We start from the raw sequence: 23,831 nt of genomic DNA, 5'->3' as shown, positions 1-23,831 counted from the left end.
ACCTTTATGCTTCTGTTGTGGTCTTCAACTCCTTCAGTTTAAAATATTCAACATGCCAAGGTGCTGTATTTTGGAGTAATGTGTCCTGAACCCCAGCAGTTTCTTCTTGACCACCATCCTTTGGGTAAACTATGCTTCAGGTAAGTTTTCAAAACCTTATAAGAAATTTTCTCACTCTTGCTATTTTGTCTGTGAGATTCTGATTCTGGGAGAGATCGTCTCTTCAAACTTTCTGTTTGGGAACTGGAAATCCATCAAATTTTCCAATGGCAATGGCTCAGCCATTTAGATGGGGACCTAGGTCATGAGGAGCACAGTGACACTTATAACCAACTGTTTCCAGCCTCTCATGTGTTTGTCTCAGTCTAAATGTAATGTTTCAACCTTCCAGGCTATACTCCTGCTTCTTATATGTACTTATACAAAGTCCAAATTCATGAACTTACTTTGTAAATGTCATAATTTCACCATAATTTCTTCCATTTACCTCTGTTTCTATCTCTTCTTCACCCACTCTACTTCTCTCCTTGCTGGCCAGAAACCCTCAAATCTCCTTAAAGTTAAATCCTTTTCAGAACAGGGAAAATCCCCAGCTTTTAGTTTCTGATCTCAACCTGAGCTGACAGCCATTGTAAAAAGACTGTCCAAAGTCTAGACAAGATATAGTGAAATTTGCAGAGGAATTTTGAGTAGTTTTGGTTGTGCATAATCTAGGGCTCCCAAATCCACACCCAATACTTAATTTGTCAGTGGGGACCTCAGCTGCAAACAAACAGATGGAGAAGGCAGAATGGGAAGACTCTGAGGATGACTTAAAAGATCTAGAACTGAAAAAAGGGAAAAGTAAATAACAATAAAGTGGATTTAAATTTTAAAAAAAGATCTAGAACTGCATCGGAAGCTCTGATTCAGTCCTATAAGTAAAGAAAGAATGAGTGCATCTGAAACTTCAAGGATAAGCTTTTCAGCACCTTTAGACAGCATTCAGGGGTCGATCCTGAAGCAGAGGTGACTCTAGCTCTCTCCTCACTTTTTGTGAATAGCCTTAAGCCAGAAATAGGGGATTTAACATGCAACCAAAATCTAGAATGGGAAAGAGTCCTGTTGCCAGACCATCAATACCTCACTGTATATTAAAAAAGAGTTTGAGAACAAAAACAGGATAAGATTTGCCAAGTTAGTGTTCTCCATTTTCTCCATTACTGCAGTAAGCAATATACTCATCTTTGCCACATCAACAGGTCATTTGGGTGGTATTTGCAGGACACTCAACTCCACTTTGTAAGAGAATGTCATTAGTTCTCTCATCTTTCCCTCCACCTCTCCTCTCACTTTCCACTTCCCAACTTCTATCAGCCATGCCTTTGTTTTTTACATTTTTCCAAGGCCAACAATATTTACGGTCTTTTCTATAACCATGACTGTCTTTTATTATTTGTCTATTGGTGTATTCTAAACACTGAATATCATCTGCTGAAGGTCATATCAACTCTCAGTTTGCTCGTATTTGAATCATGACTTTCTCATTTGGTTCGCTCCTTTCTCCTCACTTTTCTTCTCCACCTCGGAGTTTCTAAAAGACCTTTCTTCAGTTTTTGCTAAAATCTCCAACATTCTGCATGTTTCATCAAATTGCCATTTTCTCCCCTGAAACCATCCTCTTGGAGTCCTCCATCTTCCAATGGCTCCAATCTGGACCACCTGCTCTGTAAATTTGCTACATAGCTGGTGCTTTTTGGAGTTTCATGTCTGAAAAAGCTTTTGACAAAATTCAACATCCATTTATGATAAAAACTCTCAAAAAAGTGGGTATAGAAAGAACATACCTCAACATAATAAAGGTCATATATGACAAACCCACAGCTAACAATACTCAACAGTGAAAAGCTGAAAGCTTTTCCTCTAAGATCAAGAACAAGACAAGGATGCCCACTCTCACCTCTTCTATTCAACATAGTACTGAAAGTCCTAGCCCCAGCAAGCAGAGAAGAGAAAGGAATAAAAGGCATCCAAATCAGATGAGAAAAAGTAAAACTATCGCTATTTCCAGATGACATGATAATATATACAGAAAGTCCTAAAGATACCACCAAAAAACTATTAGAACTAATAAGTGAATTCAATAAAGTTGCAGGATACAAAATTAATCTACAGAAACCTGTTGCATTTCTATATATTAATAAACTGTCAGAAAGAGAAATGAAGAAAATAATCACATTTACAACTACATCAAAAAGAATAAAATACCTAGGAATAAATTTAACCAAGGAGGCAAAAGACCAATACTGGGAAAATTGTAAGACACTGATGAAAGAACATGAAAATGACACAAATAAATGCTCATGAATTGGAAGAATTAAAATTGTCAAAATGTCCATACTACCCAAAGCAAGCTATTGATGCAGTGCAAACCCTATCAAAATACCCAGGGCATTTTCACAGAAGTAGAACAAATAATCCTAAAATTTGTATGAGTTATATACATTTTGGATTAGCAACTTCTGTGTTCTTTTTTCAGTTGTATAAATACTGAGACTACAAAAATGATGGGCAAATACACTTTGACCTGCCATTTTGCAGAAAGAAACCCCCAAATATTTTGAGATTTTCTATTTTTTAAGCCCTAAAGCTCCAAATATATCTAGTATAGGCTTTTAAAAAGGATCTTGAGTTCAATCTTAGTACTCAAATAGATAATTCATGTTCTTTTGGTTCTGTGACATTTCCACTCATATAAATAAGGAATTAATTTTACAGAGCTACAAATGGCCATTTCATAAAATGACACACTATCTAGTAAGTTCAGATGGTTAAAACTTTCAACTGAATAAACCATGAGAAGTTTACCTAATATAGCATTTGTGAAATAAGAACAGAAGCCTTAAGCTTCTGATCCTTAGAGCTAAGGTGGCTCTACTAAAACCTGAACGAAAGAGCACTGGAATTGGAATCAAAAGACCCAGTTCAAGAATCATCCTAGCCATGTGGCTTTAGGAAAGTCGAAACCTTTCTGAGACTCAGTTTCTTCATTTGTAAAATGGGGTGGGGATAAAGATCAAATGCTTGTATGTCTAAAGGATTTTTTTTTACATTTACATCATTATTTTTATTATTTTTTTTACGTCTTTATTGGAGTATAATTGCTTTACAATGGTGTGTTAGTTTCTGCTTTATAACAAAGTTTATCAGTTATACCTATACATATGTTCCCATATCTCTTCCCTCTTGCGTCTCCCTCCCTCCCTCCCACCCTCCCTATCCCACCCCTCCAGGCGGTCACAAAGCACCGAGCTGACCTCCCTGTGCTATGCGGCTGCTTCCCACTAGCTATCTACCTTACGTTTGGTAGTGTATATATGTTCATACCTCTCTCTCGCTTTGTCACAGCTTACCCTTCCCCCTCCCCATATCCTCAAGTCCTTTCTCTAGTAGGTCTGTGTCTTTATTCCTGTCTTACACCTAGGTTCTTCATGACATTTTTTTTCTTAAATTCCATATATATGTGTTAGCATATGGTATTTGTCTTTCTCTTTCTGACTTACTTCACTCTGTATGACAGACTCTAGATCTATCCACCTCATTACAAATAGCTCAATTTCATTTCTGTCTAAAGGATTTTTAAGAGAGTGAGACAAAAACTCAGTTAAAATAACTTATTTTGAAATTATTAGAGATTCTTAGGAAGTTGCAAAGATAATACAGATTGGTCTCATTTACCCTTCACCAAGTTTTCCTTAATGGTTACATCTTAATGTAATGATAATACAGTATCAAAACAAGGAATTTGACATAAGTATAATGTGTATAGCTATATGTCATTCTATCCCATGTGTACACTAGTGCAACCACCACCACAATCAAGAGATAGAACTGTTCCACCACAAAGATCTCCCTCATGCTACCTCTGCATAGTCACACCCACCTCACAACCTCCCAGCATCTCTAGTCCCTGGCAGCCATGAATCTGTTCTCCATCTCTATAATTTTGCTATTTCAAGAATGTTATATAAATAGAATCATATATTATTTGACCTCTTGATACTGGCTTTTCTCACTCAGCATATCGCCCTTGAAATCCATTCAAGTTGTTGGATGCATCAGTAGTTCATTATTTATTTATTTATTTATTTTTATTGATGAGTAGTATTCCATGGTATGGCTGTCTCACAGTTTAACCATTCACCTATTGAGAGACATTTTGGTTGTTAACAGGTTGTTAACTATTACTAATGAAGCTGCTATGAACAACAGTATGTAAGTTTTAAGTTTTCATCTCTCTGGGATAAACGCTTAGGAGTACGATTGCTGGGTTGCATGGGAAGTGTGTATTTAGTTTTCAAAAAATTGCCAAATTTTTTTCCAGATTGGCTGTACCATTTCACAGCAAGGTGTGAGAGATCCAGTTTTTCTGCATCCTCAGCAGCAATATAAAGAAATTGAAACTGTAAAAGGTAGACAAATCTGAGGTAGCTTGTTAATATTCACAGAACTGCAGAAATGCCAATTTTCTCTCTCTTCTAAGCTTCTGAAACTTCTATGTATTGGGCCATTCTCTTAGGCTAACCAACAGGAAAAACAGAATGATAGGAGACTGTGTGGTTACATTGAAACCGGGTGGATAATGGGACGACATATCCTGCTGAGTAGAGCCAGAAAGTGGGAGGTAGAGAAGAGTGCAATTCAAATCCTGGGCTGATAGTATGACAGTCAGGGTGACGTTAAATCGTTCACATTAGATTCATTTGCAGCTCTCAGACTCCCAGCCATGATGAAAGCATTATAATCTCAGGTGGGGGCAGAATAGCTAGACTAGCTTTTTGTTTTTGTTTTTGTTTTTTTTCCCCCCTCAGATGTGAACAGGAAAGGCATGAAGAAAATAACTTAGGTGACTTTTCCCATTATAGTGTGTCGTACTTAAATTAACCCAACACAAACCTACAAGTATAATGTTTGTCATGGTAGATTCATACATTAGGGTATTTTAGCATACTAGGTCAAATGGATTTATAGGTTATTGGTATCAGGTTAAATTAGAAAATAAAATGTTAACAAAATAATTACAGGTACTTAGGCTGGGGACTAGAGCTATCTGGAGGCATTTTTAGTCACTTATCTGTTGACTGAGTTGGCTGTTGGCTGGGACCTCAGATGGGCCAGTGGTTGGAGCACTTCCATGTGGCTTCTCCACGTGGTTTCTCTGTTTAGGCTAGCTTGGGCTTCCTCACAGCCTGGAGTCTGGGATACAAGAGTAAGTGTTCTAAGAAGTAATCAGAGTGCCTAGTATTTTAGTGATCTAGTCTTGTTAGTCACGTGGCGTATCTTCCACCGTACTCCATCAGTGGAGGCAGTCACAGCAGTGTGCCCAAATAAAAAGAGGGAACACAGTGCCCTCTACTCTACGGGTGGAATGTCAAGGTCACAGTATAAGAAGAACATGTGGGATGGATGATATTGTGGTAGTTTAGAAAATAATAAGGCTCAAGCATACATTTAGGGTTTTAGTTGAGTGAATTTTCATTGACCTAAATCCATATGGGAGAAGCTCTATTTCTGAGTAGAAGCAGCTCTCTTTTTCTCAACTGTCTGATTTTTTTGTGGTTGGGAACTTCAGGGGCTGGAGAAAGTAGCCCTTAGATGGGCCTGATGGCACTTCTTCTAATAAGGCTGAGCAGGCCTCTCACCCTGAAACAGCTTTCTGAGGAAAGGAATTCTCAGGGTGAGGTGTATTGGCTTCCCTAACCCTGTTCTCAAGGGAATCAACCAGTATAAGCAGGTTTTGTTATGGACTATTAGAATTAATAGGACCTCTTAAACCTGAAAAATGGAGATGGGGAAAAATTATGAAGTATTGCTTATCCCAAACTCACTCTTGTGTATAGAGCTGAGCAGAAAGAAAAGATTTTAGAGTAAAAATTCAAATTTGTGAAGGTCCTATTTAAGTGAGCTTGACAACCTGTTCTACAAAGTCAGTTAGTGTCTTGTAAGCTGTCAATAATCCAGGAATTTCCCATTAATTGAATGTTGCCCATATGAGGTGCTCAGTAAAACACTGAGGATAAATTAGTTTTTAAACTACTTCAATATAAAATTGAGGAACATGAGAAGAAAGCAAAACAAGTCTTGAACTCTCACTGTAGAATGTCTTCCCTCTGCTCCACCACCACCTCCCACCACACATGTGTACATCACCTGGAGAACTCTTGAAGCCCTTAACACTCAGTTTGACGTCACCTCTTATAGAGTTTCTCTATGCCCATATAGGGCTAGTTAACCCTTCCTTGATGCTCCTGCAGCTCTCTGTACATTCTTATATTGCAGCACTAACCATACTGAATGATAATAAGTTGTTTGTCTGTCTGTCTTTGCTACCAGACTGAGAGAGTTTTGAGGGCAGAAATGATAACATTCATCTTTGTGATTCATTACTTAGCATAGTGCCTGGAATATAAGAGGAACTGTATGAATGAAGAATTTAAAAAATGGAAAGTAAAAAGGGCGGAAAGGCAGGCAGCTAAGAAAAAGAATGGATGGATAGGTTGATTGGATATTTCAGTTCTCTAAACAAACTTCAGATCTCTAATATATGAGTAAATTATATAAGAAGTCTCTAGAAGTCTTAATGATTCAGGGTATAGGGTCAACTGGTTTTGTTTTCCGTGTACATATTTATCTTATATTTCATACACCTTTCCATTGAAAAAGAGATAAATCCAGACAATATGTCATTACTATGTTAAATGCTCTTACACAGCATTGTTATAATTGTTTGCTTATTATTTTCTTCTTTTCATGTTCTAGCTATTTTTTACATTAAAATATTTTGAACATTTAAAAACAAAATGTGTGTCGGGTGCCCCAAGATCTCAACAGTAGTTTGTAAAAGTCAGTCTTTTCTCATACAGATGGCCAGTAGGCACATGAAAAGATGCTCAACATCACTAATTATTAGAGAAATGCAAATCAAAACTACAATGAGGTGTCACCTCACACTGGTCAGAATGGCCATCATTAACAAGTCTACAAATAAGAAATGCTGGAGAGGGTGTGGAGAAAAGGGAACCCTCCTGCACTGTTGGTGGGGGTGTAAGTTGGTACAGCCACTATGGAAAACAGTATGGAGGTTCCTCAGAAAACTAAAAATAGAATTACCATATGATCCAGCAATCCCACTTCTGGGAATATACCTGGACAAAACTATAATTCAAAAAGATACATGCACCCATATGTTCATAGCAGCACTGTTCACAATAGCCAAAACATGGAAACAACCTAAATGTCCATTGACAGATGAATGGATAAAGAAGATGTACATATATACAATGGAATACTACTCAGCCATAAAAAAGAATGAAATAATGCCAGTTGCAGCAACATGGATGCAACTAGAGATTATCACACTAAGTGAAATAAGTCAGGAAGAGAAAGACAAATGCCACATGATATCACTTATATGTGGAATCTAAAATATGGCACAAATGAACCTATCTATGAAACAGAAACAGACTCACAGACATAGAGAACAGACTTGTGATTGCCAAGGGGGAGGGAGGTGGGGGAGGGAAGGACTGGGAGTTTGGGATTACCAGATATAGACTATTATATATAGGAGGGATAAACAACAAGGTCCTACTGTATAGCACAGGGAACTATATTCAATATCCTGTGATAAATCATAATAGAAAAGAATCTTTTTAAAATGTCTATATGTGTATAAATGAGTCACTTTGCTGTGCAGCAGAGATTGGCACAGCATTGTAAATCAACTATACTTCAATAAAAAAATAAAATTTAAAAAATCAGTCTTTTCTTCTTAATGAACAAAACCAATTTTTACCTTGGGAAATCCATTTTAACTTATTACAACTTAGTGTGGGCTTTAGAACCTCCGTGAGCTCAGAGGTTTGCTAAAAGTTAACCGTTTAATTCCAGTGCTAGGCTTATATAACAGTCTTACAGCAAATTTAGATTTAAAGGATACAATTTTTTACTCTTAGGTTTACATATTTTATTTACAGTAACTATAGTTGTTAGAATACATAAGCCATCACTTACCATGGATACAGTTACATCTACTCAGACTTACGCAAAAACATCAGTGGTGTTCCAGTGTAGGATAGTGGTGGCAGTCTGCCCTGGTACAGGCATCTGGGGGGTGCATTATTTATAGAGATTTCAAAAACAGTGATAAAACCAACTAAAAGTCAGTCTGCTTTTTATTATCATCATGTGCCAACAGTTCTAAACATTGCCATTGATAAAGCACTCTTCCCTGAAAAGGTCTTTTTTTGGCCTAAGATTGAGACAACCACAATGGCTACTGCTGAATTTTAATAATGTATGTGTAAGCTTCAAATTATCACATTTTAATAATTTAACTGTCAGTAAACGTTGTATTATACATGGAAGTTATTCTGAGAGCCCTCAGTTATTCAGTGGGTTCCCTACACACATGGAGTTGGCAACACATGTTCCTTTTGAGAATCAGTTCAGAACGGTGGGAGCCGTTCGGAATTGTGCAAACTCTTTTTCAGCCAGAACTTCACATCTCCAACCCCTGTGGTACTACATATTCCTACATTTAAACTAGAGATTCTAAATAAACAGAGATTGCATGATGATCTTAAAGATGAAAAAAAACATAACTAGAGTTATTTCAGTGCTGTTATTTAATGTGACCACTTGGAGATTTTTGTTTAAAATTTAAACAGTAAAACAAAATACAAGCTGTAAGGTGTACTATTCCTGTTTGATAAATGCAAATTTTAATATATACTAAAATCTTTTCTGAATTTGAGAAATCTATTTAAATAGAAATATCTTTAAAATAGAAATATATTCACTCTTTTACATTGTCAACTTTTTAATACTAAAAAAAGAATCAAGAAAATAATGCTATTACTGATTATCACTACTAATAACTGTCATATTGAGGAATGAGGATTTTAAAAAATGATCCTCCTCTGAATGCCAAAGCACATGGAGAACGCTCCTGTGTGACTTGGCTGGCCACTAGGGCAAGTCCAGGTGGTGTTTGAACCAAGAGAGGTTGGTGGTGCCAGTTCATTAGATCCACAGGCATTTCCTCTTTCAGGCCCTGTTCCTTCCCAGTCCTCATCCCATTTTTCACCAAATACAAGATTCCTTTTCTGAAATTTCACTCTCAGCACTCATGCTCTATTCTTTCACATCATGACTCTCTAAAGAATACTTACATTTTATGGGAACATTTTTTAACAACAGCTTTATTAAAATGTAATTCACATATTACAAAATTCACCCATTTAAAATGTACCATCTGATTCTTACTATGTTCACAGAGTTGCACAATCATCACCACATTTTAGAACATTTCATCACCCCAAATAGGAAACCCCATGACTATCAGTAGTCAGTCTTCATTCCCCCCAGCTCATCTTCTCCCTCCCACCTGCCAGCCCCAGGCAATCAATACTCTACTTTCTGTGTCTATAAATTTACCTATTCTGAACATTTTATATAAATGCAATGATACAGTATGTGGTCTTTTGTGACTGGCTTCTTTTATTGAGCATAATGTTTTCAAGTTTCATCCATGTTGTAGCATATATAATAATTTTTTCCTTTTATTGCCAAATAATACTCCATTGCATGGACATATAACACTTTATTTATCCATTAAAATGCTGATGGGCATTTGAGTTGTTTCCACTTTTTAGCTATTGTGAATAACACTGCTATGAACATCCGTGCACAAGCTTTTGTATAGACACATGTTTTTAATTCTCTTGGATAGATTCCTAGCAGTAGATTTGTTGGGTTGTACAGTAAGTTTATGTTTATCTTTTAAAGAAACTGCAAAACTGTTTTCCAAAGTCGTTGTACCATTTTTCATTTCCATGAGAAATATATGAGCATTCTAGTTGGTCCACATCTTAACAGAAGCCTTTGGAAGCAGGAAGAGGAAAGGAAGGGTGGAGGAAAGGAACATTTGCTGAGCACTGGGCTATACAAAATATATTAACTCCTAATCCCGGGCAATTTTCAGTGTGCTACCCTGACGACCAAAAAGCCTCAATGAATCTTTAGCAGTGTAAGGGCCAAAATAAGCACTTTAACACCCCACTTTCCCCAATGGACAGATCATCCAAAATGAAAATAAAAAAGGAAACACAAGCTTTAAATGACACATTAAACAAGAAGGACTTAATTGATATATATAGGACATTCCATCCAAAAACAACAGAATACACTTTCTTCTCAAATGCTCATGGAACATTCTCCAGGATAGATCATATCTTGGGGCACAAATCAAGCCTTGGTAAATTTAAGAAAATTGAAATTGTATCAAGTATCTTTTCTGACCACAACACTATTAGATTAGATATCAATTACAGGAAAAAATCTGTAAAAAAATACAAACACATGGAAGCTAAACAATAAACTACTAAATAACCAAGAGATCACTGAAGAAATCAAAGAGAAAATCAAAAAATACCTAGAAACAAATGACAATGAAAACATGATGATTCATGTTTTCACCTATGATGATTCACCTATGGGATGCAGCAAAAGCAGTTCTAAGAGGGAAGTTTATAACAATACAATCCTACCTCAAGAAACAAGAAACATCTGAAATAAACAACCTAACCTTACACCTAAAGCAATTAGAGAAAGAAGAACAAAAAACCCCCCAAAGTTAGCAGAAGGAAAGAAATCATAAAAATCACATCAGAAATAAATGAAAAAGAAATGAAGGAAATGATAGCAAAGATCAATAAAACTAAAAGCTGGTTCTCTGAGAAGATAAACAAAATTGATAAACCATTAGGCAGACTCATCAGGAAAAAAAGGGAGAAGACTCAAATCAACAGAATTAGAAATGAAAATGGAGAAGTAAAAACTGACGCTGCAGAATTACAAAGGATCATGAGAGATTACTGCAAGCAACTATATGCCAATAATGGACAACCTGGAAGAAATGGACAAATTCTTAGAAAAGCACAACCTTCTGAGACTGAACCAGGAAGAAATAGCAAATATAAACAGACCAATTACAAGCACTGAAATTGAAACTGTGATTAAAAATCTTCCAACAAACAAAAGCCCAGGACCAGATGGCTTCACAGGTGAATTCTATCAAACATTTAGAGAAGAGCTAACACTTATCCTTCTCAAACTCTTCCAAAATATAGCAGAGGGAGGAACACCCCCAAAATCATTCTACGAGGCCACCATCACCCTGATACCAAAACCAGACAAAGATGTCACAAAAAAAGAAAATTACAGGCAAACAGCACTGATGAACATAGATGCAAAAATCCTGAACAAAATGTTAGCAAACAGAATCCAGCAGCACATTAAAAGGATCATACACCATGATCAAGTGGGGTTTATCCCAGGAATGCAAGGATTCTTCAATATACGCAAATCAATCAATGTGATACACCATATTAACAGACTGAAGGAGAAAAACCATATGATCATCCCAATAGATGCATAAAAAGCTTTTGACAAAACTCAACACTGATTTATGATAAAAACTCTCCAGAAAGTGGGCACAGAGGGAACCTACCTCAACATAATAAAGGCCATATATGACAAACCCACAGCCAACATCGTTCTCAATGGTGAAAAACTGAAACAGTTTCCTCTAAGATCAGGAACAAGACAAGGTTGTCCACTCTCACCACTATTATTCAACATAGTTTGGAAGTTTTAGCCAGAGCAATCAGAGAAGAAAAAGAAATAAAAGGAATCGAAATCAGAAAAGAGGAAGTAAAGCTGTCACTGTTTACACATAAACAGTAATATCTCCTACTTGGAGGTCTGGCTTTGGAGATACTGAGTGAACAAGACAGACCTTTGGGCATCATCTATTAGCTCCCTCTCAAAGGCTCTATGTTCTGTCAACCCAAAGAGATTGTGAACATGGAGAGAAGGAATTTGACTTTTATTTTTTATGTCCCAGAACAACCAAAACAGTGCTTTGCTTTATTGTATGTCACAACACACTAGCATGAAGACATTTAAAAAATCACTGAAATGTTAAACATACACAAAAACAGAATTGTATGACAAACTCCAAAATATTCATCACCAGCTTCCACAAGTATTGTTATTCTGCCATTCTTGTTTCAAAGCCTGCTGAGAGGTGGCAGAGTGTGCACGTGGAAATGGCCAGGTCCGTGACAGGGAAACGCAGTAGGCATCAGGCTTGGTCAAGGACCCCAGACGTAGGGGCAGGCAGTGGGATACCATCATTCACACGAAGAGACAGGAAGCAAAGCAGTTTGCCAAGTGCTGGTGACACAGGTAGGGTCGGGAATCAGGTGTGGGAACCCGAGATAAATTGTACCCAGCAGCTGGCTGGCTGCCTCTGTGCCTGGTGCACGCTTCAGGGTGGTCTTAGAGACACTGCACAGCCTCTGATGTGTGATGGACCCTCTCCCCACAGCAGCCTTTGCGGATGCTGCTCCCTCTGCTAGGACGCTCTGCTCTTCCACCAGCTTCTCCAATGGCTGCTTTCCCAGTGAAGACTTCCCCGGCCACACTTTCTAAAGAGGTATCCTCTCTTCATTATTCTTCAACTTCCTACACACCATTCTGAATTTTGTAATTAATTATGTTAGTGTTAGTTTACTTGTTTATTTTTAGTCTCCCCTGCTAGACTGTAATCTCCATCCAATGAGGGCAGGAATCTTGTCTTCCTCCTTTACCTCTATCTCCTCAGAAACTAGAAAAGTGTCTGACACATAATAGATACTCAATAAATATTTGGCAAATGAATTAATGATAGACAGCTTTAAATTTCTGTTAATATCTTGATTGTTGAAGCACAAGTTGGGTACAAAAGAGTACAGGAAAACGAAAGGGTAATTTCTAATTTAATCAGGGTAAATGGCACCCTCTAACTAAGTGGTTCTCAATTCTGGCTGCACATTAGAATCACTCCGGGAGTTTTAAAAAATACAAACACCTGCCCTCCTCTATAGACAAACTGAATCAGAATCCCTGGGGGGTGGTTCCTAAGCATAGGTATTTTTTTTAAAGCCCTCTAGGTGACTATAATGACTTGAGAATCACTGCTCTAATGAAGAAACACTACAAGGATTTTGACATTAAGATGAGGGCAGTGGATTTGGAGCAGAAGGCAGGTCTACTAAAGTCAGGTTTAGAGTGAGTCAAAATGACGTGTTCTATTCAATCCTTTCAATGCTTAAAACCAAATCAGAGATGAAATAAACAGAGATTGATAATAGTTGAAAGTTAGTGGGTGAAGTATCTAATGACTGATAGCTTTTTAAACTTTATAAATAGTGTAGTGCATTTAAATAAGAATTAAAAACAATATTCTATTTCTATTTTTAAAGACTTCTGCTTTTATTTAAACAAACAAAAAAATCAAAATTGAGTTAGAAAAGACAATGTATTATGTTTGGCTCTCATGGTCACTTCTATCAGAGGCCCATTTCTTGGTTCCTAAATGTCATAACCAGACATCACTGTGCCCTTAATGTTTGCAAATATAATGTTTAAGGTGAAATAACTTCAAGTTTGTCATATTTTGGCACTCGCAAAAGATCTTTCCAACCTACCAAAGGGCATTCCACTTTTCCTCTCCTTTCTTTCTTTTTCTTCCTCCCTCCCTCCCTTCCTCTCTTTCTAGTCAGATTATTTTTAGATAATATTCTAGTGTTTTAGGTGAACCAATGAAGTTAGGTAAGGCGCAGCTTTTCTCATTTCCAGGGCTGGCCTTGCTCCTCCATCATCTGAAGGTGGCTTCGAGGATGGCACACTATGCTCCTAAGCTCAAGCACAGTGAGGCTGCAATTGCTTCTTCTCCCTCTCCCTGATTTAGTTAGGTTGCTGCACAATTTACTGTAACTGTAATCCCTCAGTATTGCAATCTGGGAGCAATATAAATGGTTGATGGTAGAGTGAGATTTTCAATTGTTGCTTCTCAGTGATTCATATAATGTGCTGTCATTAGCACTTTTTATGTGACATATCATGGTTTCCAGGGCTTATTGGGCCATTTATAAATACCACATGAAGGTATTAGAGCTAGCGTTGCAGGGTGGTTACTTTCTTAATTGCCTTCAGTGGGAAAGGTTGGCAGCATCTTCTCTGGAGGAAAATAAAATGTAATTTTTTGTTTGTCTTTAACCATTTGCAGTCAATTCCTTTCAAGTGCAGGAATCACAGCTTTCCTCTTTTGTTCTTCTAATTCTCCAGTCACTTAATTTTTGCAAAAAGATTTACTTTTCATACTTTAGTTATCATTACTTGGTTGATTTCCAGGTATCTGTATGAATATTCAAATGGATATCATCTTGCCACAGTTATATTTGTTATTAATGATAATTACTGATATTACTGACTTACAGAATTTTACAAAGTGACTTTATAAAATAACAATAGCCGCTGACATTTGTTGAGTGCCTACTATGTGGTAAAAGATACATATGCATTGGTTCATTCAATCCTTTCCAACAATGCTCTGAGATAGACACTATTATTGTCTCCATTTTATGAAGGGAAATGGATGATTGTTGAGGTTTAGTAATCCGCCCAGGGACACAGTAGCAAATGACAGAGCTGGGTCTGAAACTCAGGTCAGTCTGATTCCAATGCCAACATTTTTAAGCACTACGTTCAGATACTCCCCACTCCCTGACCCCAGCACAGTTAGCCCCATTTTACAAAGCAGGAAATGCAAACTCAAGCAACTGGAACACTGTGGTGCTGCCCTGGAGCCTACATCTTCTGATTCCAGGTGCAGAGCTCTTTCTACTTCCCGAGACAGCTTCTACCAAGGTGAGCTGTTCAACTGCTGACATGTGTCGCCTACATCCCATGCACACCACTCAGGTTGATAAATAAGCAACGGATGAAGACTGGTAGTTAAAAATCAGAGGGGCTTCTCTTTAAAGCATCAGGAGCAAAAGAGCTGCGTGCCTGGTCACATGGTGCAGGTGCAGGCTCTGATCTGAGAGGCCAGGGTTCAGAGGCACAGAGGAGGAAAGAAGCAAGTCATGCCCACTGGGCATGCAGCCCAGGTGCTTCAGCCACTGACATGGAGCCAGCCTGAGTCCCAGTGATTGATCCTGCAGCTGAGGATGTCCTTCTCTCAGCAGCCGCAGGTTCCCACAAAGGAAGGTTGCACATGGAGAAGTCTTTGTCAGGGACTCTAATGAGAGGATTGGGTTTCACATCACAGCTACCCCTAAACAGGTACTCTCTGCTTCTTTCATCTTCCTGATGGCTCCCACGGGAAAGAAAAGAAAGAGAAAGGAAGCTACGCCAAGAAACAGGTCACAGGCTAATTTGGCAAGGTTCTGTACCACCCCTGCCCCACCACCTCCAGGTTTGTAACTTTGAGATTCCTTAGTTTTTACACAGCCTGTGTGGCCAACAGAGAGCCATGGGAAAAGCTTTCTTAAGTAATTTTTCATAATCCATCCACCATGACTCTCTGGAAAATTAAAGCCTCTGACCCTTTGTACATGCTATTGCCTCTGTTTGGAAGATTCTCCCCAGACCTCAAACTCTTCTTCCTGTGGCTAGCTTGCCCTTCTCCTTCAAGATCCAGCTCAGGCACTGCCTCCTCCAGAAAGCTTTCCTTGATGCCCCATGCCTGCCCTCTACCCAGGCTGGCATCTGTTCCTCTTCTGTCCTGCTAAAGCACTTCTGCCACAGTCCAGTCCCTGCTGACTGATCCATCTCCTATCCACACTGTAAGCTCCTTGAGGGCAGGGACACTGTCTCCAGGGTCCAGCACAGTATCGAGCACAAAGCACAAGTGTAATAAAGCACTTAATTCTTTCTAAACACTCTATTTTTTCTTGTAAAAATAGCCTTTTATTTTTCAGATTATGAAAGCAATAATGCCGACTGCAGCAATTTTTCATACAAAATCCACAAAGAAGAAAATAAAAACTATCTGTAATCCCACCACCCAAAGAAAACCACTTTTAACATTTAGATGTAGTCCCTTCCAGTAATTTTCTATGTGTACGTGTACATATGAAATCAGAATCCTACTGTCATATCTAGTTTTCTCAAGGATTATAACAGTATCTTTTGGAGGCAGACAGAGGAGACATTTTTATCACAATTTGAGTGATGAGAAAACTGGAACCCAAAGATACACATCTAATGGATGGCAGAGCCGGGACTAGAATCTGTGAATCTGTCACAGTACCAGGCTCCTGCTGCTCCCCTGAGGCCTCCTCATTAGGTGGTGCTCTTCTTGCAAGAAGAGAGTGTGCAACGTGCAGCATCAATGGGACATGGGTCTGCAACTGGATGTTCTTCCTCAGGAAAGGGACAGATTTAAGCTGATCCTGTTTCTACATCATGGTTGTGTAGTGCATAAAGAGTCTAATGTTTCAAAGGGAAACAAGGATGGAGCACCTAGGATCTCATCCCTGTGATAGGCTAAGAAGCGGAGCTACGCAGGTATCATTAAGATGCAGAGTTTCTTTCCAATAGCCCAATGACACCTGAACAGTGATGGCTTGGCTCAGAGCATGTTGCTATGGGAACCACAGATATAGGTTCAATCCCGTCACAGACTAGTGAGTTTTCTCTGACCACTGACTGTATTCCAGAACAACGTACACAGCAGGTGTTCAATAAGTGTGCATTGGGCCGAATTGAATGTTTATAGTTATTCATAAGGGGCAGTCAGCAAAAAAGAATGTTTCCAGCAAATATAAATATCCTTACCACTATGCCCAGTATAGAAAAGGCTATCCAATGTGAACTAGCTTTCTATTTTATCCTAAGCAAAGAACTAAATTGTAATCCCTCAAACACACACCAGATTGTTAGCTCTACAGATGAGGGAACCAAATCTTATTTATCTCATGTCCCCAGAATACCTAGCCTAGAGCCAGACACATTTGAAGTGTCAATGTTTTCTGAATTGAATTATATTTGCTAGGCCAGTGTGGGAGTTAAGAAGATGTTGACTAGCAATTCACTATTCCTTTCCTTGAAAGCTCTGTAAATCAAGCTCTTAAAAAAAGCAGCAAGCTAAATTCCAAAACCCTCTCTTAGGAGAAATGCCCATGGCTGGGGGGTCTGGACTATGTCCACTGAATGTGCAGATCTCTTCTGCACAAACATCCCTTACTCCCAAGAGAGCCCATGACTAGCCGACAGGCTGTGGAGACTCACATGTTCCCTCTTTCCCAATGGCGAGCAGGTCAGGGGAAAGGGGTGGGAGTCGAGTGATGAAGCACTGCTGGACTAAATGTTCTCCTCTTCCCAGGAGAAGGAAAATCTCACAACAGGAGGAGAGTTGGCACATTTCTAGAGGAACAGCCAGAAAGAACATGGGCTGTAGTTGAAAATGATCTTTTCTCAAGATAAATTTTTCCTTTTTAAAGGACTACCTTCAATATTCTCTCTTACCTTAGATTGGAATGGCCTTGCCAGAGCTGGACTGGAATCCTACAAACTCGAATCAAAAGCTGACTGGGTAGGTGGAGGGGTAATGTGGGATATGGGTTGAGGTGCCATTAAGCTAAGACCCGATAACGACAACAACAGAAAAAAAAATAGTATCTGCTAATAGGATCTTTTCCTGAAATGCACTGAGCTGAATTTGAAGGGACTGTAATAGAAAATACTGATTTTTCTGGGAGGCAACTAAAACATAACTCACTAATGCCCTAAACTCTTAACGTTCTTGAAGATTTAATCACAGTGTAAAACCCACACGTTTTTATTGGCAGTGTTTGGATATCAACTGTACAACTCTCTGAAGTGGCAACAGTATGATCCTAGGTCTGTGACCATTGCACATCTCAGAGGCCTGCTGGCAAAGTCTGTCAGATTGGTGCCCGGGTCTAGCCTAGTAAATTCTTTCCGGGAGACTTAGGACACACTCTCCCAGCTGAAAAGTTCTCTGCTTATAAGGTACAGAATTTATTAGCCCAAAGAAAGAGAAAAAGAAAGCCTGCTACCTTTTAAAGTGCTTTTACATACAGTTTCTTTACTAGAGATTGGCATTTCCAGAAATACAGCTGTCCAGAACGTTTGAGCCTTTGTACTAAATCAATAGGACTTGTTTTAGCTTCTAGTGAACCTCTGTGCTGCTACTACCTATCAACCAAGGTGTCTCATGGTAAGCTTTTAAAGAAAGTCACCTGTATTATCGCTCATTTGGGGAGAACAAAGCCATGAGAACTTGCATCTTTAACCTAACATGGGGCCAGGCGAAGGTACATAGAGAGTTGATACGCAATCCAGGTTTGTCCAGCTCTGGAAATCAAACCTGTCTAGTCACCCACAGACCATAGGTTTTCTTCTAGCCTAGGTTTTCTTCTCTCCAGTTCCTCAAGATGCCTGTTCCCATCTCCAGACTCAATTCTGAGACAAACAGTGGCCTCAGACCACAGCACAGACACCAAAGAGAGTACTGCAAGAAATAGTGTGGCACGGTGAAAAGAAAATAGCATTTAGAACTGAAAAACTCTGAGTTCCAGCTCTTACTACTTGTCTGACCTTGGATAAGTCACTTAACAACTTCAAAGAACCCTAGTTTCTCTTCAGCAAAATAAGTATAAATAGTCATACTCATCTCACCAGGCTCTCTTCAGAGCAATTATGACAAATTTTTTAATCTTATTTATGTGTTTATACACTTTCCATTTCTTAGTTCACTTCACTAGACTATAAGCTCCAGGAGTTCAAGGACCTTATCTTTTTGGCTCATCACAGTGGCTGTTTGCCAGGAATAGTGATCAGCATATAGTACATGATCCAAGAGGAGTGAAAGAGATTTGGATGTGTGAAGGAAGGGATATAAGGAAAGACAGGAAAAAGGAAGGACAGAGTGTTTGGAGTTTTACTGATGTGTGGTATATGAAAGTGGTCTGTAAATTGTTAAGTATTATACACATTATCAAATATATAAATAATATTTGGTGCATTAATTATACCAGGGTGATCTTTTAAAAATGTAAGTTAGATCATGTTACTGCCCTGTAGAAAACCCTCCAATGGCTTTTCATACTACTTACAGTAAAAGTCAAACTCCTTTTAGCTTTCAAAGCCCTTCGTGATCTGACCCGGGCTGGCCTCATGTCCAGTCTCCCCCTTCCCTGCCAGGCCCCCAGCACTCTGGTGTTCTTATGTTTCCTCAAACATGCCAACTCTGTTCCTGCCTCGGAGTCTTTGTGCTAGCCCCTTCCCCAGCCTGAAAGCTCTTCTGCAAAAATCTGCATGTCTGGCTCCTTCTTGTCACTGGGCTCTTGGTTTAAATGTCACATTCTCAGAGAGGCCTTCCTTGTATATACTCTAAAGGAGCCCTCACTGACCCCCTCTTAGAGTAATCCACTATCTACTTATTCAGGTATCTACTACTAGTCTCCTCCCCAGTGCCTGATGGTCAATAAATATTTACATTTGTGTGACATTATATTTGTTCAGTGCTTATATTTCATAGATGCTTTTCTAATTATTATTTATTTTATCACCACAAGTTTATGAGCTCAAAACAAACAACAAACAAAGGAAACCCCCTATGGTTACAAGCTGAAAATTCCCTCTCACCCCTCCATACCCCAGCCCCACATACACTGAGAGAGAGGTATCCTGGCCCTGTGAATAAAAGCAACTGTGCCAGTCAGCTTTAATATTTGTGACTTAATTGGAGTCATGTACAATCAGGGATATAATAATTACTTAGTACTCTAACTAGAGGAATTATTTTGAGACATGGAAATGGTGCTGTTGGGTGCCAAGATGTTCTCTGTTCTGGGCTTGGAGGCCTGGGTTGTGAGAAGAATAGGGGGGGTGGAAGTGGTCAGGGGGAAGCAAATGGCAGGAACACTCACTGGTTCCAGTTGGGTTTGTTTACTGTGGACCCCAGGGCAGCAGTAATTCTGTAGGAAGATTACTGGACCAGGGCACAGAAGCAGGTTCTAGGGCTGGCTCTACATGCCCCTCCCCCCCACCCCAGGCTATCATTCCCTCTGTTATATGAGGTGGAACTGGATCATCTTGAAGGGGAATGCCAGCTCTGACATTCTATGGGTTAATGAGAGGAATTTGACCTTTTATCATGACTAAGATGTCTGTGAGAAGGATAACTCACGTAATATTTTTGATAAGCACAGCTTTTCTGGACTAAGTGGGATTTCTTTGATTGGTCAATAAAGTCACTGGACAAACCCAGATCTCTGCTTTTGCCATTCTTCTTTAGCCTTCCCCTTCCTTTGCTTTCCTAGAGAAGGTGATACCCTGGGCAAATCCCCTCATTGTCACAGAGGGATCAGCATCTAGTGTAAGTGCACTTCAGCCACTCTCCAAGGGATGGGTTCCTACTGTATCTGATCTTGGCCAACAATCTCCCATCTGCTTTCAACATGTTGCATCTGACATCAACTAATGTCTCCTATTAGCATTAAAAGAAAACAACCTGGAAAAATTCACTCTCAAGCAGAGTTCAAACAGGCCACAAGTAGATTTGCAATCTCAACTGCACAAGGTTTGTTAAAATAATAGTGGTAAGTATATAAATATATATAAATGTATATATGTGTATATGCATAAACCGTATGTATATACGTGTGTGTATATATTGGGGTATGTGTGGGAGGTGAAGCCAAGAGTCTGTAAAATGGGTCAAGAATTCTTCTGTTCCATTTATGAAATTAACTGGTAACAGAAGGAGGAGAAAAATTCTACCGGTGTGGAACAGAGCATGATCAAAAGAACTGAAGGACACAGAAAAGGAGTTGGGAACCTTTATCTTACACTTACTGGTAATGGGTTAAAATTCTGGTCCACGAGGTGATTGTATCCATGGTCAAAAAATGAGTGCCGAATCACAACATCAATGCCCCGATTGGCCAGCATTCCTAAAGTGTTCAACCATCTGAAAAGCAGGGGGGAAAAGCTACATCAATACATTTTAAAAATAGCATATAACAAGCTCTATAAAAATTGGCCAACATACACACATACACACCACCACCCACACCCATCAAATTTACCTAGTACTTTAGAGGAAACTATTTTAAGCATTAAATACACAGATGGAAGAGATCTATAGAGATGATCAAATCTAACCTCTTCATTTTATAAGAAAATAAAGAGGTCGAGGGGAGTAAAATGAATTGCCCTTGGTCATAAAATAGCTTGTTGCTAATGACTTATCTCTTATTCTTATAATACTAACAAATAAAACGAACACCCTAGCCACTTGTAAGCCTAAAGTCATCCCCCTTGACCACAAGACACACAATCACAGAAGCACACACACTATATTTTCCATCACTCAAACTCCCCTGCTTGCACCTATTCACTGTACATGTACTTTACATGTGACGCTAACCCACATACTCCTGTGACCTATGGTCCAGTCATTTGCATCCCTCATATATCACTGTCAGTAGGCAATGCAGTAATAATTTCCCTATATGGCACTATAACTAACTATACAGGGATAGGAGTATGCTACCATCACACACATGTTGCAGTGGAGGACCTGCATTGCTCACACACTTATTACATACCCATCATGCCAAATACCCACTCTCCAGGGCATGCTATCCTTCAAAAATACTGCCCTCATGGTTTTTCCAACACCTACTGCTAACTCTGCCTTCATCATTTACACATTTAACTCATTCATTCATTCATTTGCGAATTGATTTCATTTTCTTTCTTTGTATTCTGAAATGCAAGGAAACTTCCAATTGTAATAATATATGTGTGTAAGAAAAGTGACTTAGAGCTTCAGTCTTCTCAGGGTAAAAGATAAGGCATTTCACAATCTTTCCTAAGAATATATTGTCTGGCTTCACCTATCACCTCTTCTCTCACCCTAAACTTTATTCCCCAGGCTCTAAGCCACATAAAACTACTTTTGGCTGCTCTCACATACTTACCTGAGCCTTTATATGTTTTAACTTCTCCTTAGAATTTCCTTCCTCTCTTCCACTAACCCACCTCACCTGGCAAATTTCTTCCCATCTGTTAATCTCCAAGTCAAGCGTCATTTCCTTCTAAACTCTGCTGCCCCAGCCAATAGTAGTACCTTTCTCCTCTGTACTTCCCCAGAACTCTTATTCATACCCTCTGCTGGCCCACTGAATGATAATTACTTACTTCTCTGTCTTCTCCCAGCTGGTATGAGCTCATCAAAAAATAGACACATTTTAGCTTTGTACCCAAAACAACCATCACAGTTCCTGGCACACTATAGGTGCTCAATACTCTAAGTTGAAATTGATCTGGATAAAATTAGATTCTAGGACTTTGAGAATCACCATTCAGCATACTAGGGACAAATAATGCATAGTTATGATTTCCCAAATCTGAGACTGTATGGAGCTCCAAACCAGTGACCTTACTGACATGAAGACCATTGCTAATTAAGGACTATGGCCAGAGCCCTTGTTTCCCCATGGCTTTTCAGAATAGATGGTTAGTTCTGGAGTTGCCTTCACCTTCCTCCTGTAGTAATAAATCTCCTGAGTAGGGGAAATAAATGATGTTCCAGGTCTCCCTTTTATGTTCAAGTAGAGAAAAGTGGCAAGATAACTGGTATATCTCACCAAGGATGCTTCTGCAGCCATTATCTTTCATCCACAAAACTTTATTGAATATCTACTACATGGCAGACATTACTAGGTGCTGCAGACACAGCAGTATGCCAAGGGTAGGGCATCAAAGAATCTCAAAGCCCTGATTGGGAAAACTATCCTTGAATACTTGGCAGCAGAGAATTCTAATTTGTGCATGCATTTGTATATGCCCTGGTAAGCTTATAGTTATGCCATGTATTGAAAAGGGGCTGTAAAATGCCTTCTTTCCAACTCCTTGCTAGCCTTCTGGAGCTTCCTAGAATGCTTTACATTTTTTTCCCAGGAAGCAATTTATGCCCCTTGGAGAACTGGACTCAAAGGGCATATATCTAGGTACCGCCAGTGGGGTTGAGAGGAAATGGGTGATAAAGAGGTAAGAGAGAAGACCAGGGGCAGAATGAGCTGGTTGTCATTTGATCTGTCAACAAAGCATTGGACATCTGAACTACAACCAAAATCTAAACAACAATGTTAATCTGTGTTTGCAAAGCGACTCAGAGATCTATGGATATTTGGCTGATGCTCATGAAAAGGCAGGTCTCTCTCTAGCTCTCTTCATGAAGGTCTGTGGTATTTCTCATTTCACATCACTCTCTAAAGGGAAGAACGTTCACGAAAACAGTACAAGAGGGCTGTTTGCTGGGCCCTGCAGAGGAGTCCTTCTGCGAAGGCTGAGCAAAGGCCATTCTTCTTCTGATTCCAGAGGCCTCCTGCAGTACGGACTGTCAACCTGTCTCTCATAGTGAAACCCCCGTGAGGAGAGTATTTTTGAAAGAAGACCCTCAGCAACAGTGTAGCAAATGCTGATTCGCTCCATTTCCTTCACTGAACCATGCTCCCTGAACAACCTCTCTGTGCCTCTCATGTGAGGACACAGGGCTGGAAGACCCCAGCCATCATCATGTAGACATTGACTCATTATCTTCATTTGCATCTGCCAGGATGCCATCTTAAAGACAATCTACTTGACCAGCCTGATCTGTTCTTCACAACTGTATTGAAGAAGCTGCCTTAATGGAGAAGATCTACAGCTATATAATTAGGAGAAGCTGTTAGTAGTGAAACGCATAGTTGAAGGCAGAGCTGCAGTTCTTAGGAGAACCTTGCTCAGACAAAAAACCAGGACCACAGACTAGACTGGACCAGGAACAGGTCACTTGGTTAATCTGTGGTCCATGACAATGGCAGGCCAGCCAGAGGTCCTCATGCTTCTGGCTTAAGTTGTTCTCCAGACGATTGCAGTAG

The 23,831-nt window shown here is 39.3% G+C and overlaps 1 protein-coding gene across 4 annotated transcripts in view; it reads right to left on the bottom strand.

Annotated features, from left to right (window-relative positions):
* Positions 1–23,831, bottom strand: part of HPSE2 (heparanase 2 (inactive)) — a gene marked incomplete at its 3' end in the record, with an annotated part of 577,025 nt that overhangs the window by 101,562 nt on the left and 451,632 nt on the right. For all 4 annotated transcript variants that reach the window (XM_081247709.1, XM_081247711.1, XM_081247712.1 and 1 more), the window contains one exon: positions 20,758–20,872. In XM_081247709.1, coding sequence (XP_081103835.1) covers positions 20,758–20,872 — 115 coding nt within the window. The remainder of the gene's footprint in view (positions 1–20,757; positions 20,873–23,831) is intronic.

This window comes from Mesoplodon bidens (genome assembly GCF_964165515.1).
Source record: "Mesoplodon bidens genome assembly, chromosome: 1".
Lineage (NCBI taxonomy): Eukaryota > Metazoa > Chordata > Mammalia > Artiodactyla > Ziphiidae > Mesoplodon > Mesoplodon bidens.
Note: the sequence above shows the minus strand (reverse complement) of the source record. Positions and strands in the feature narration are given on the sequence as shown.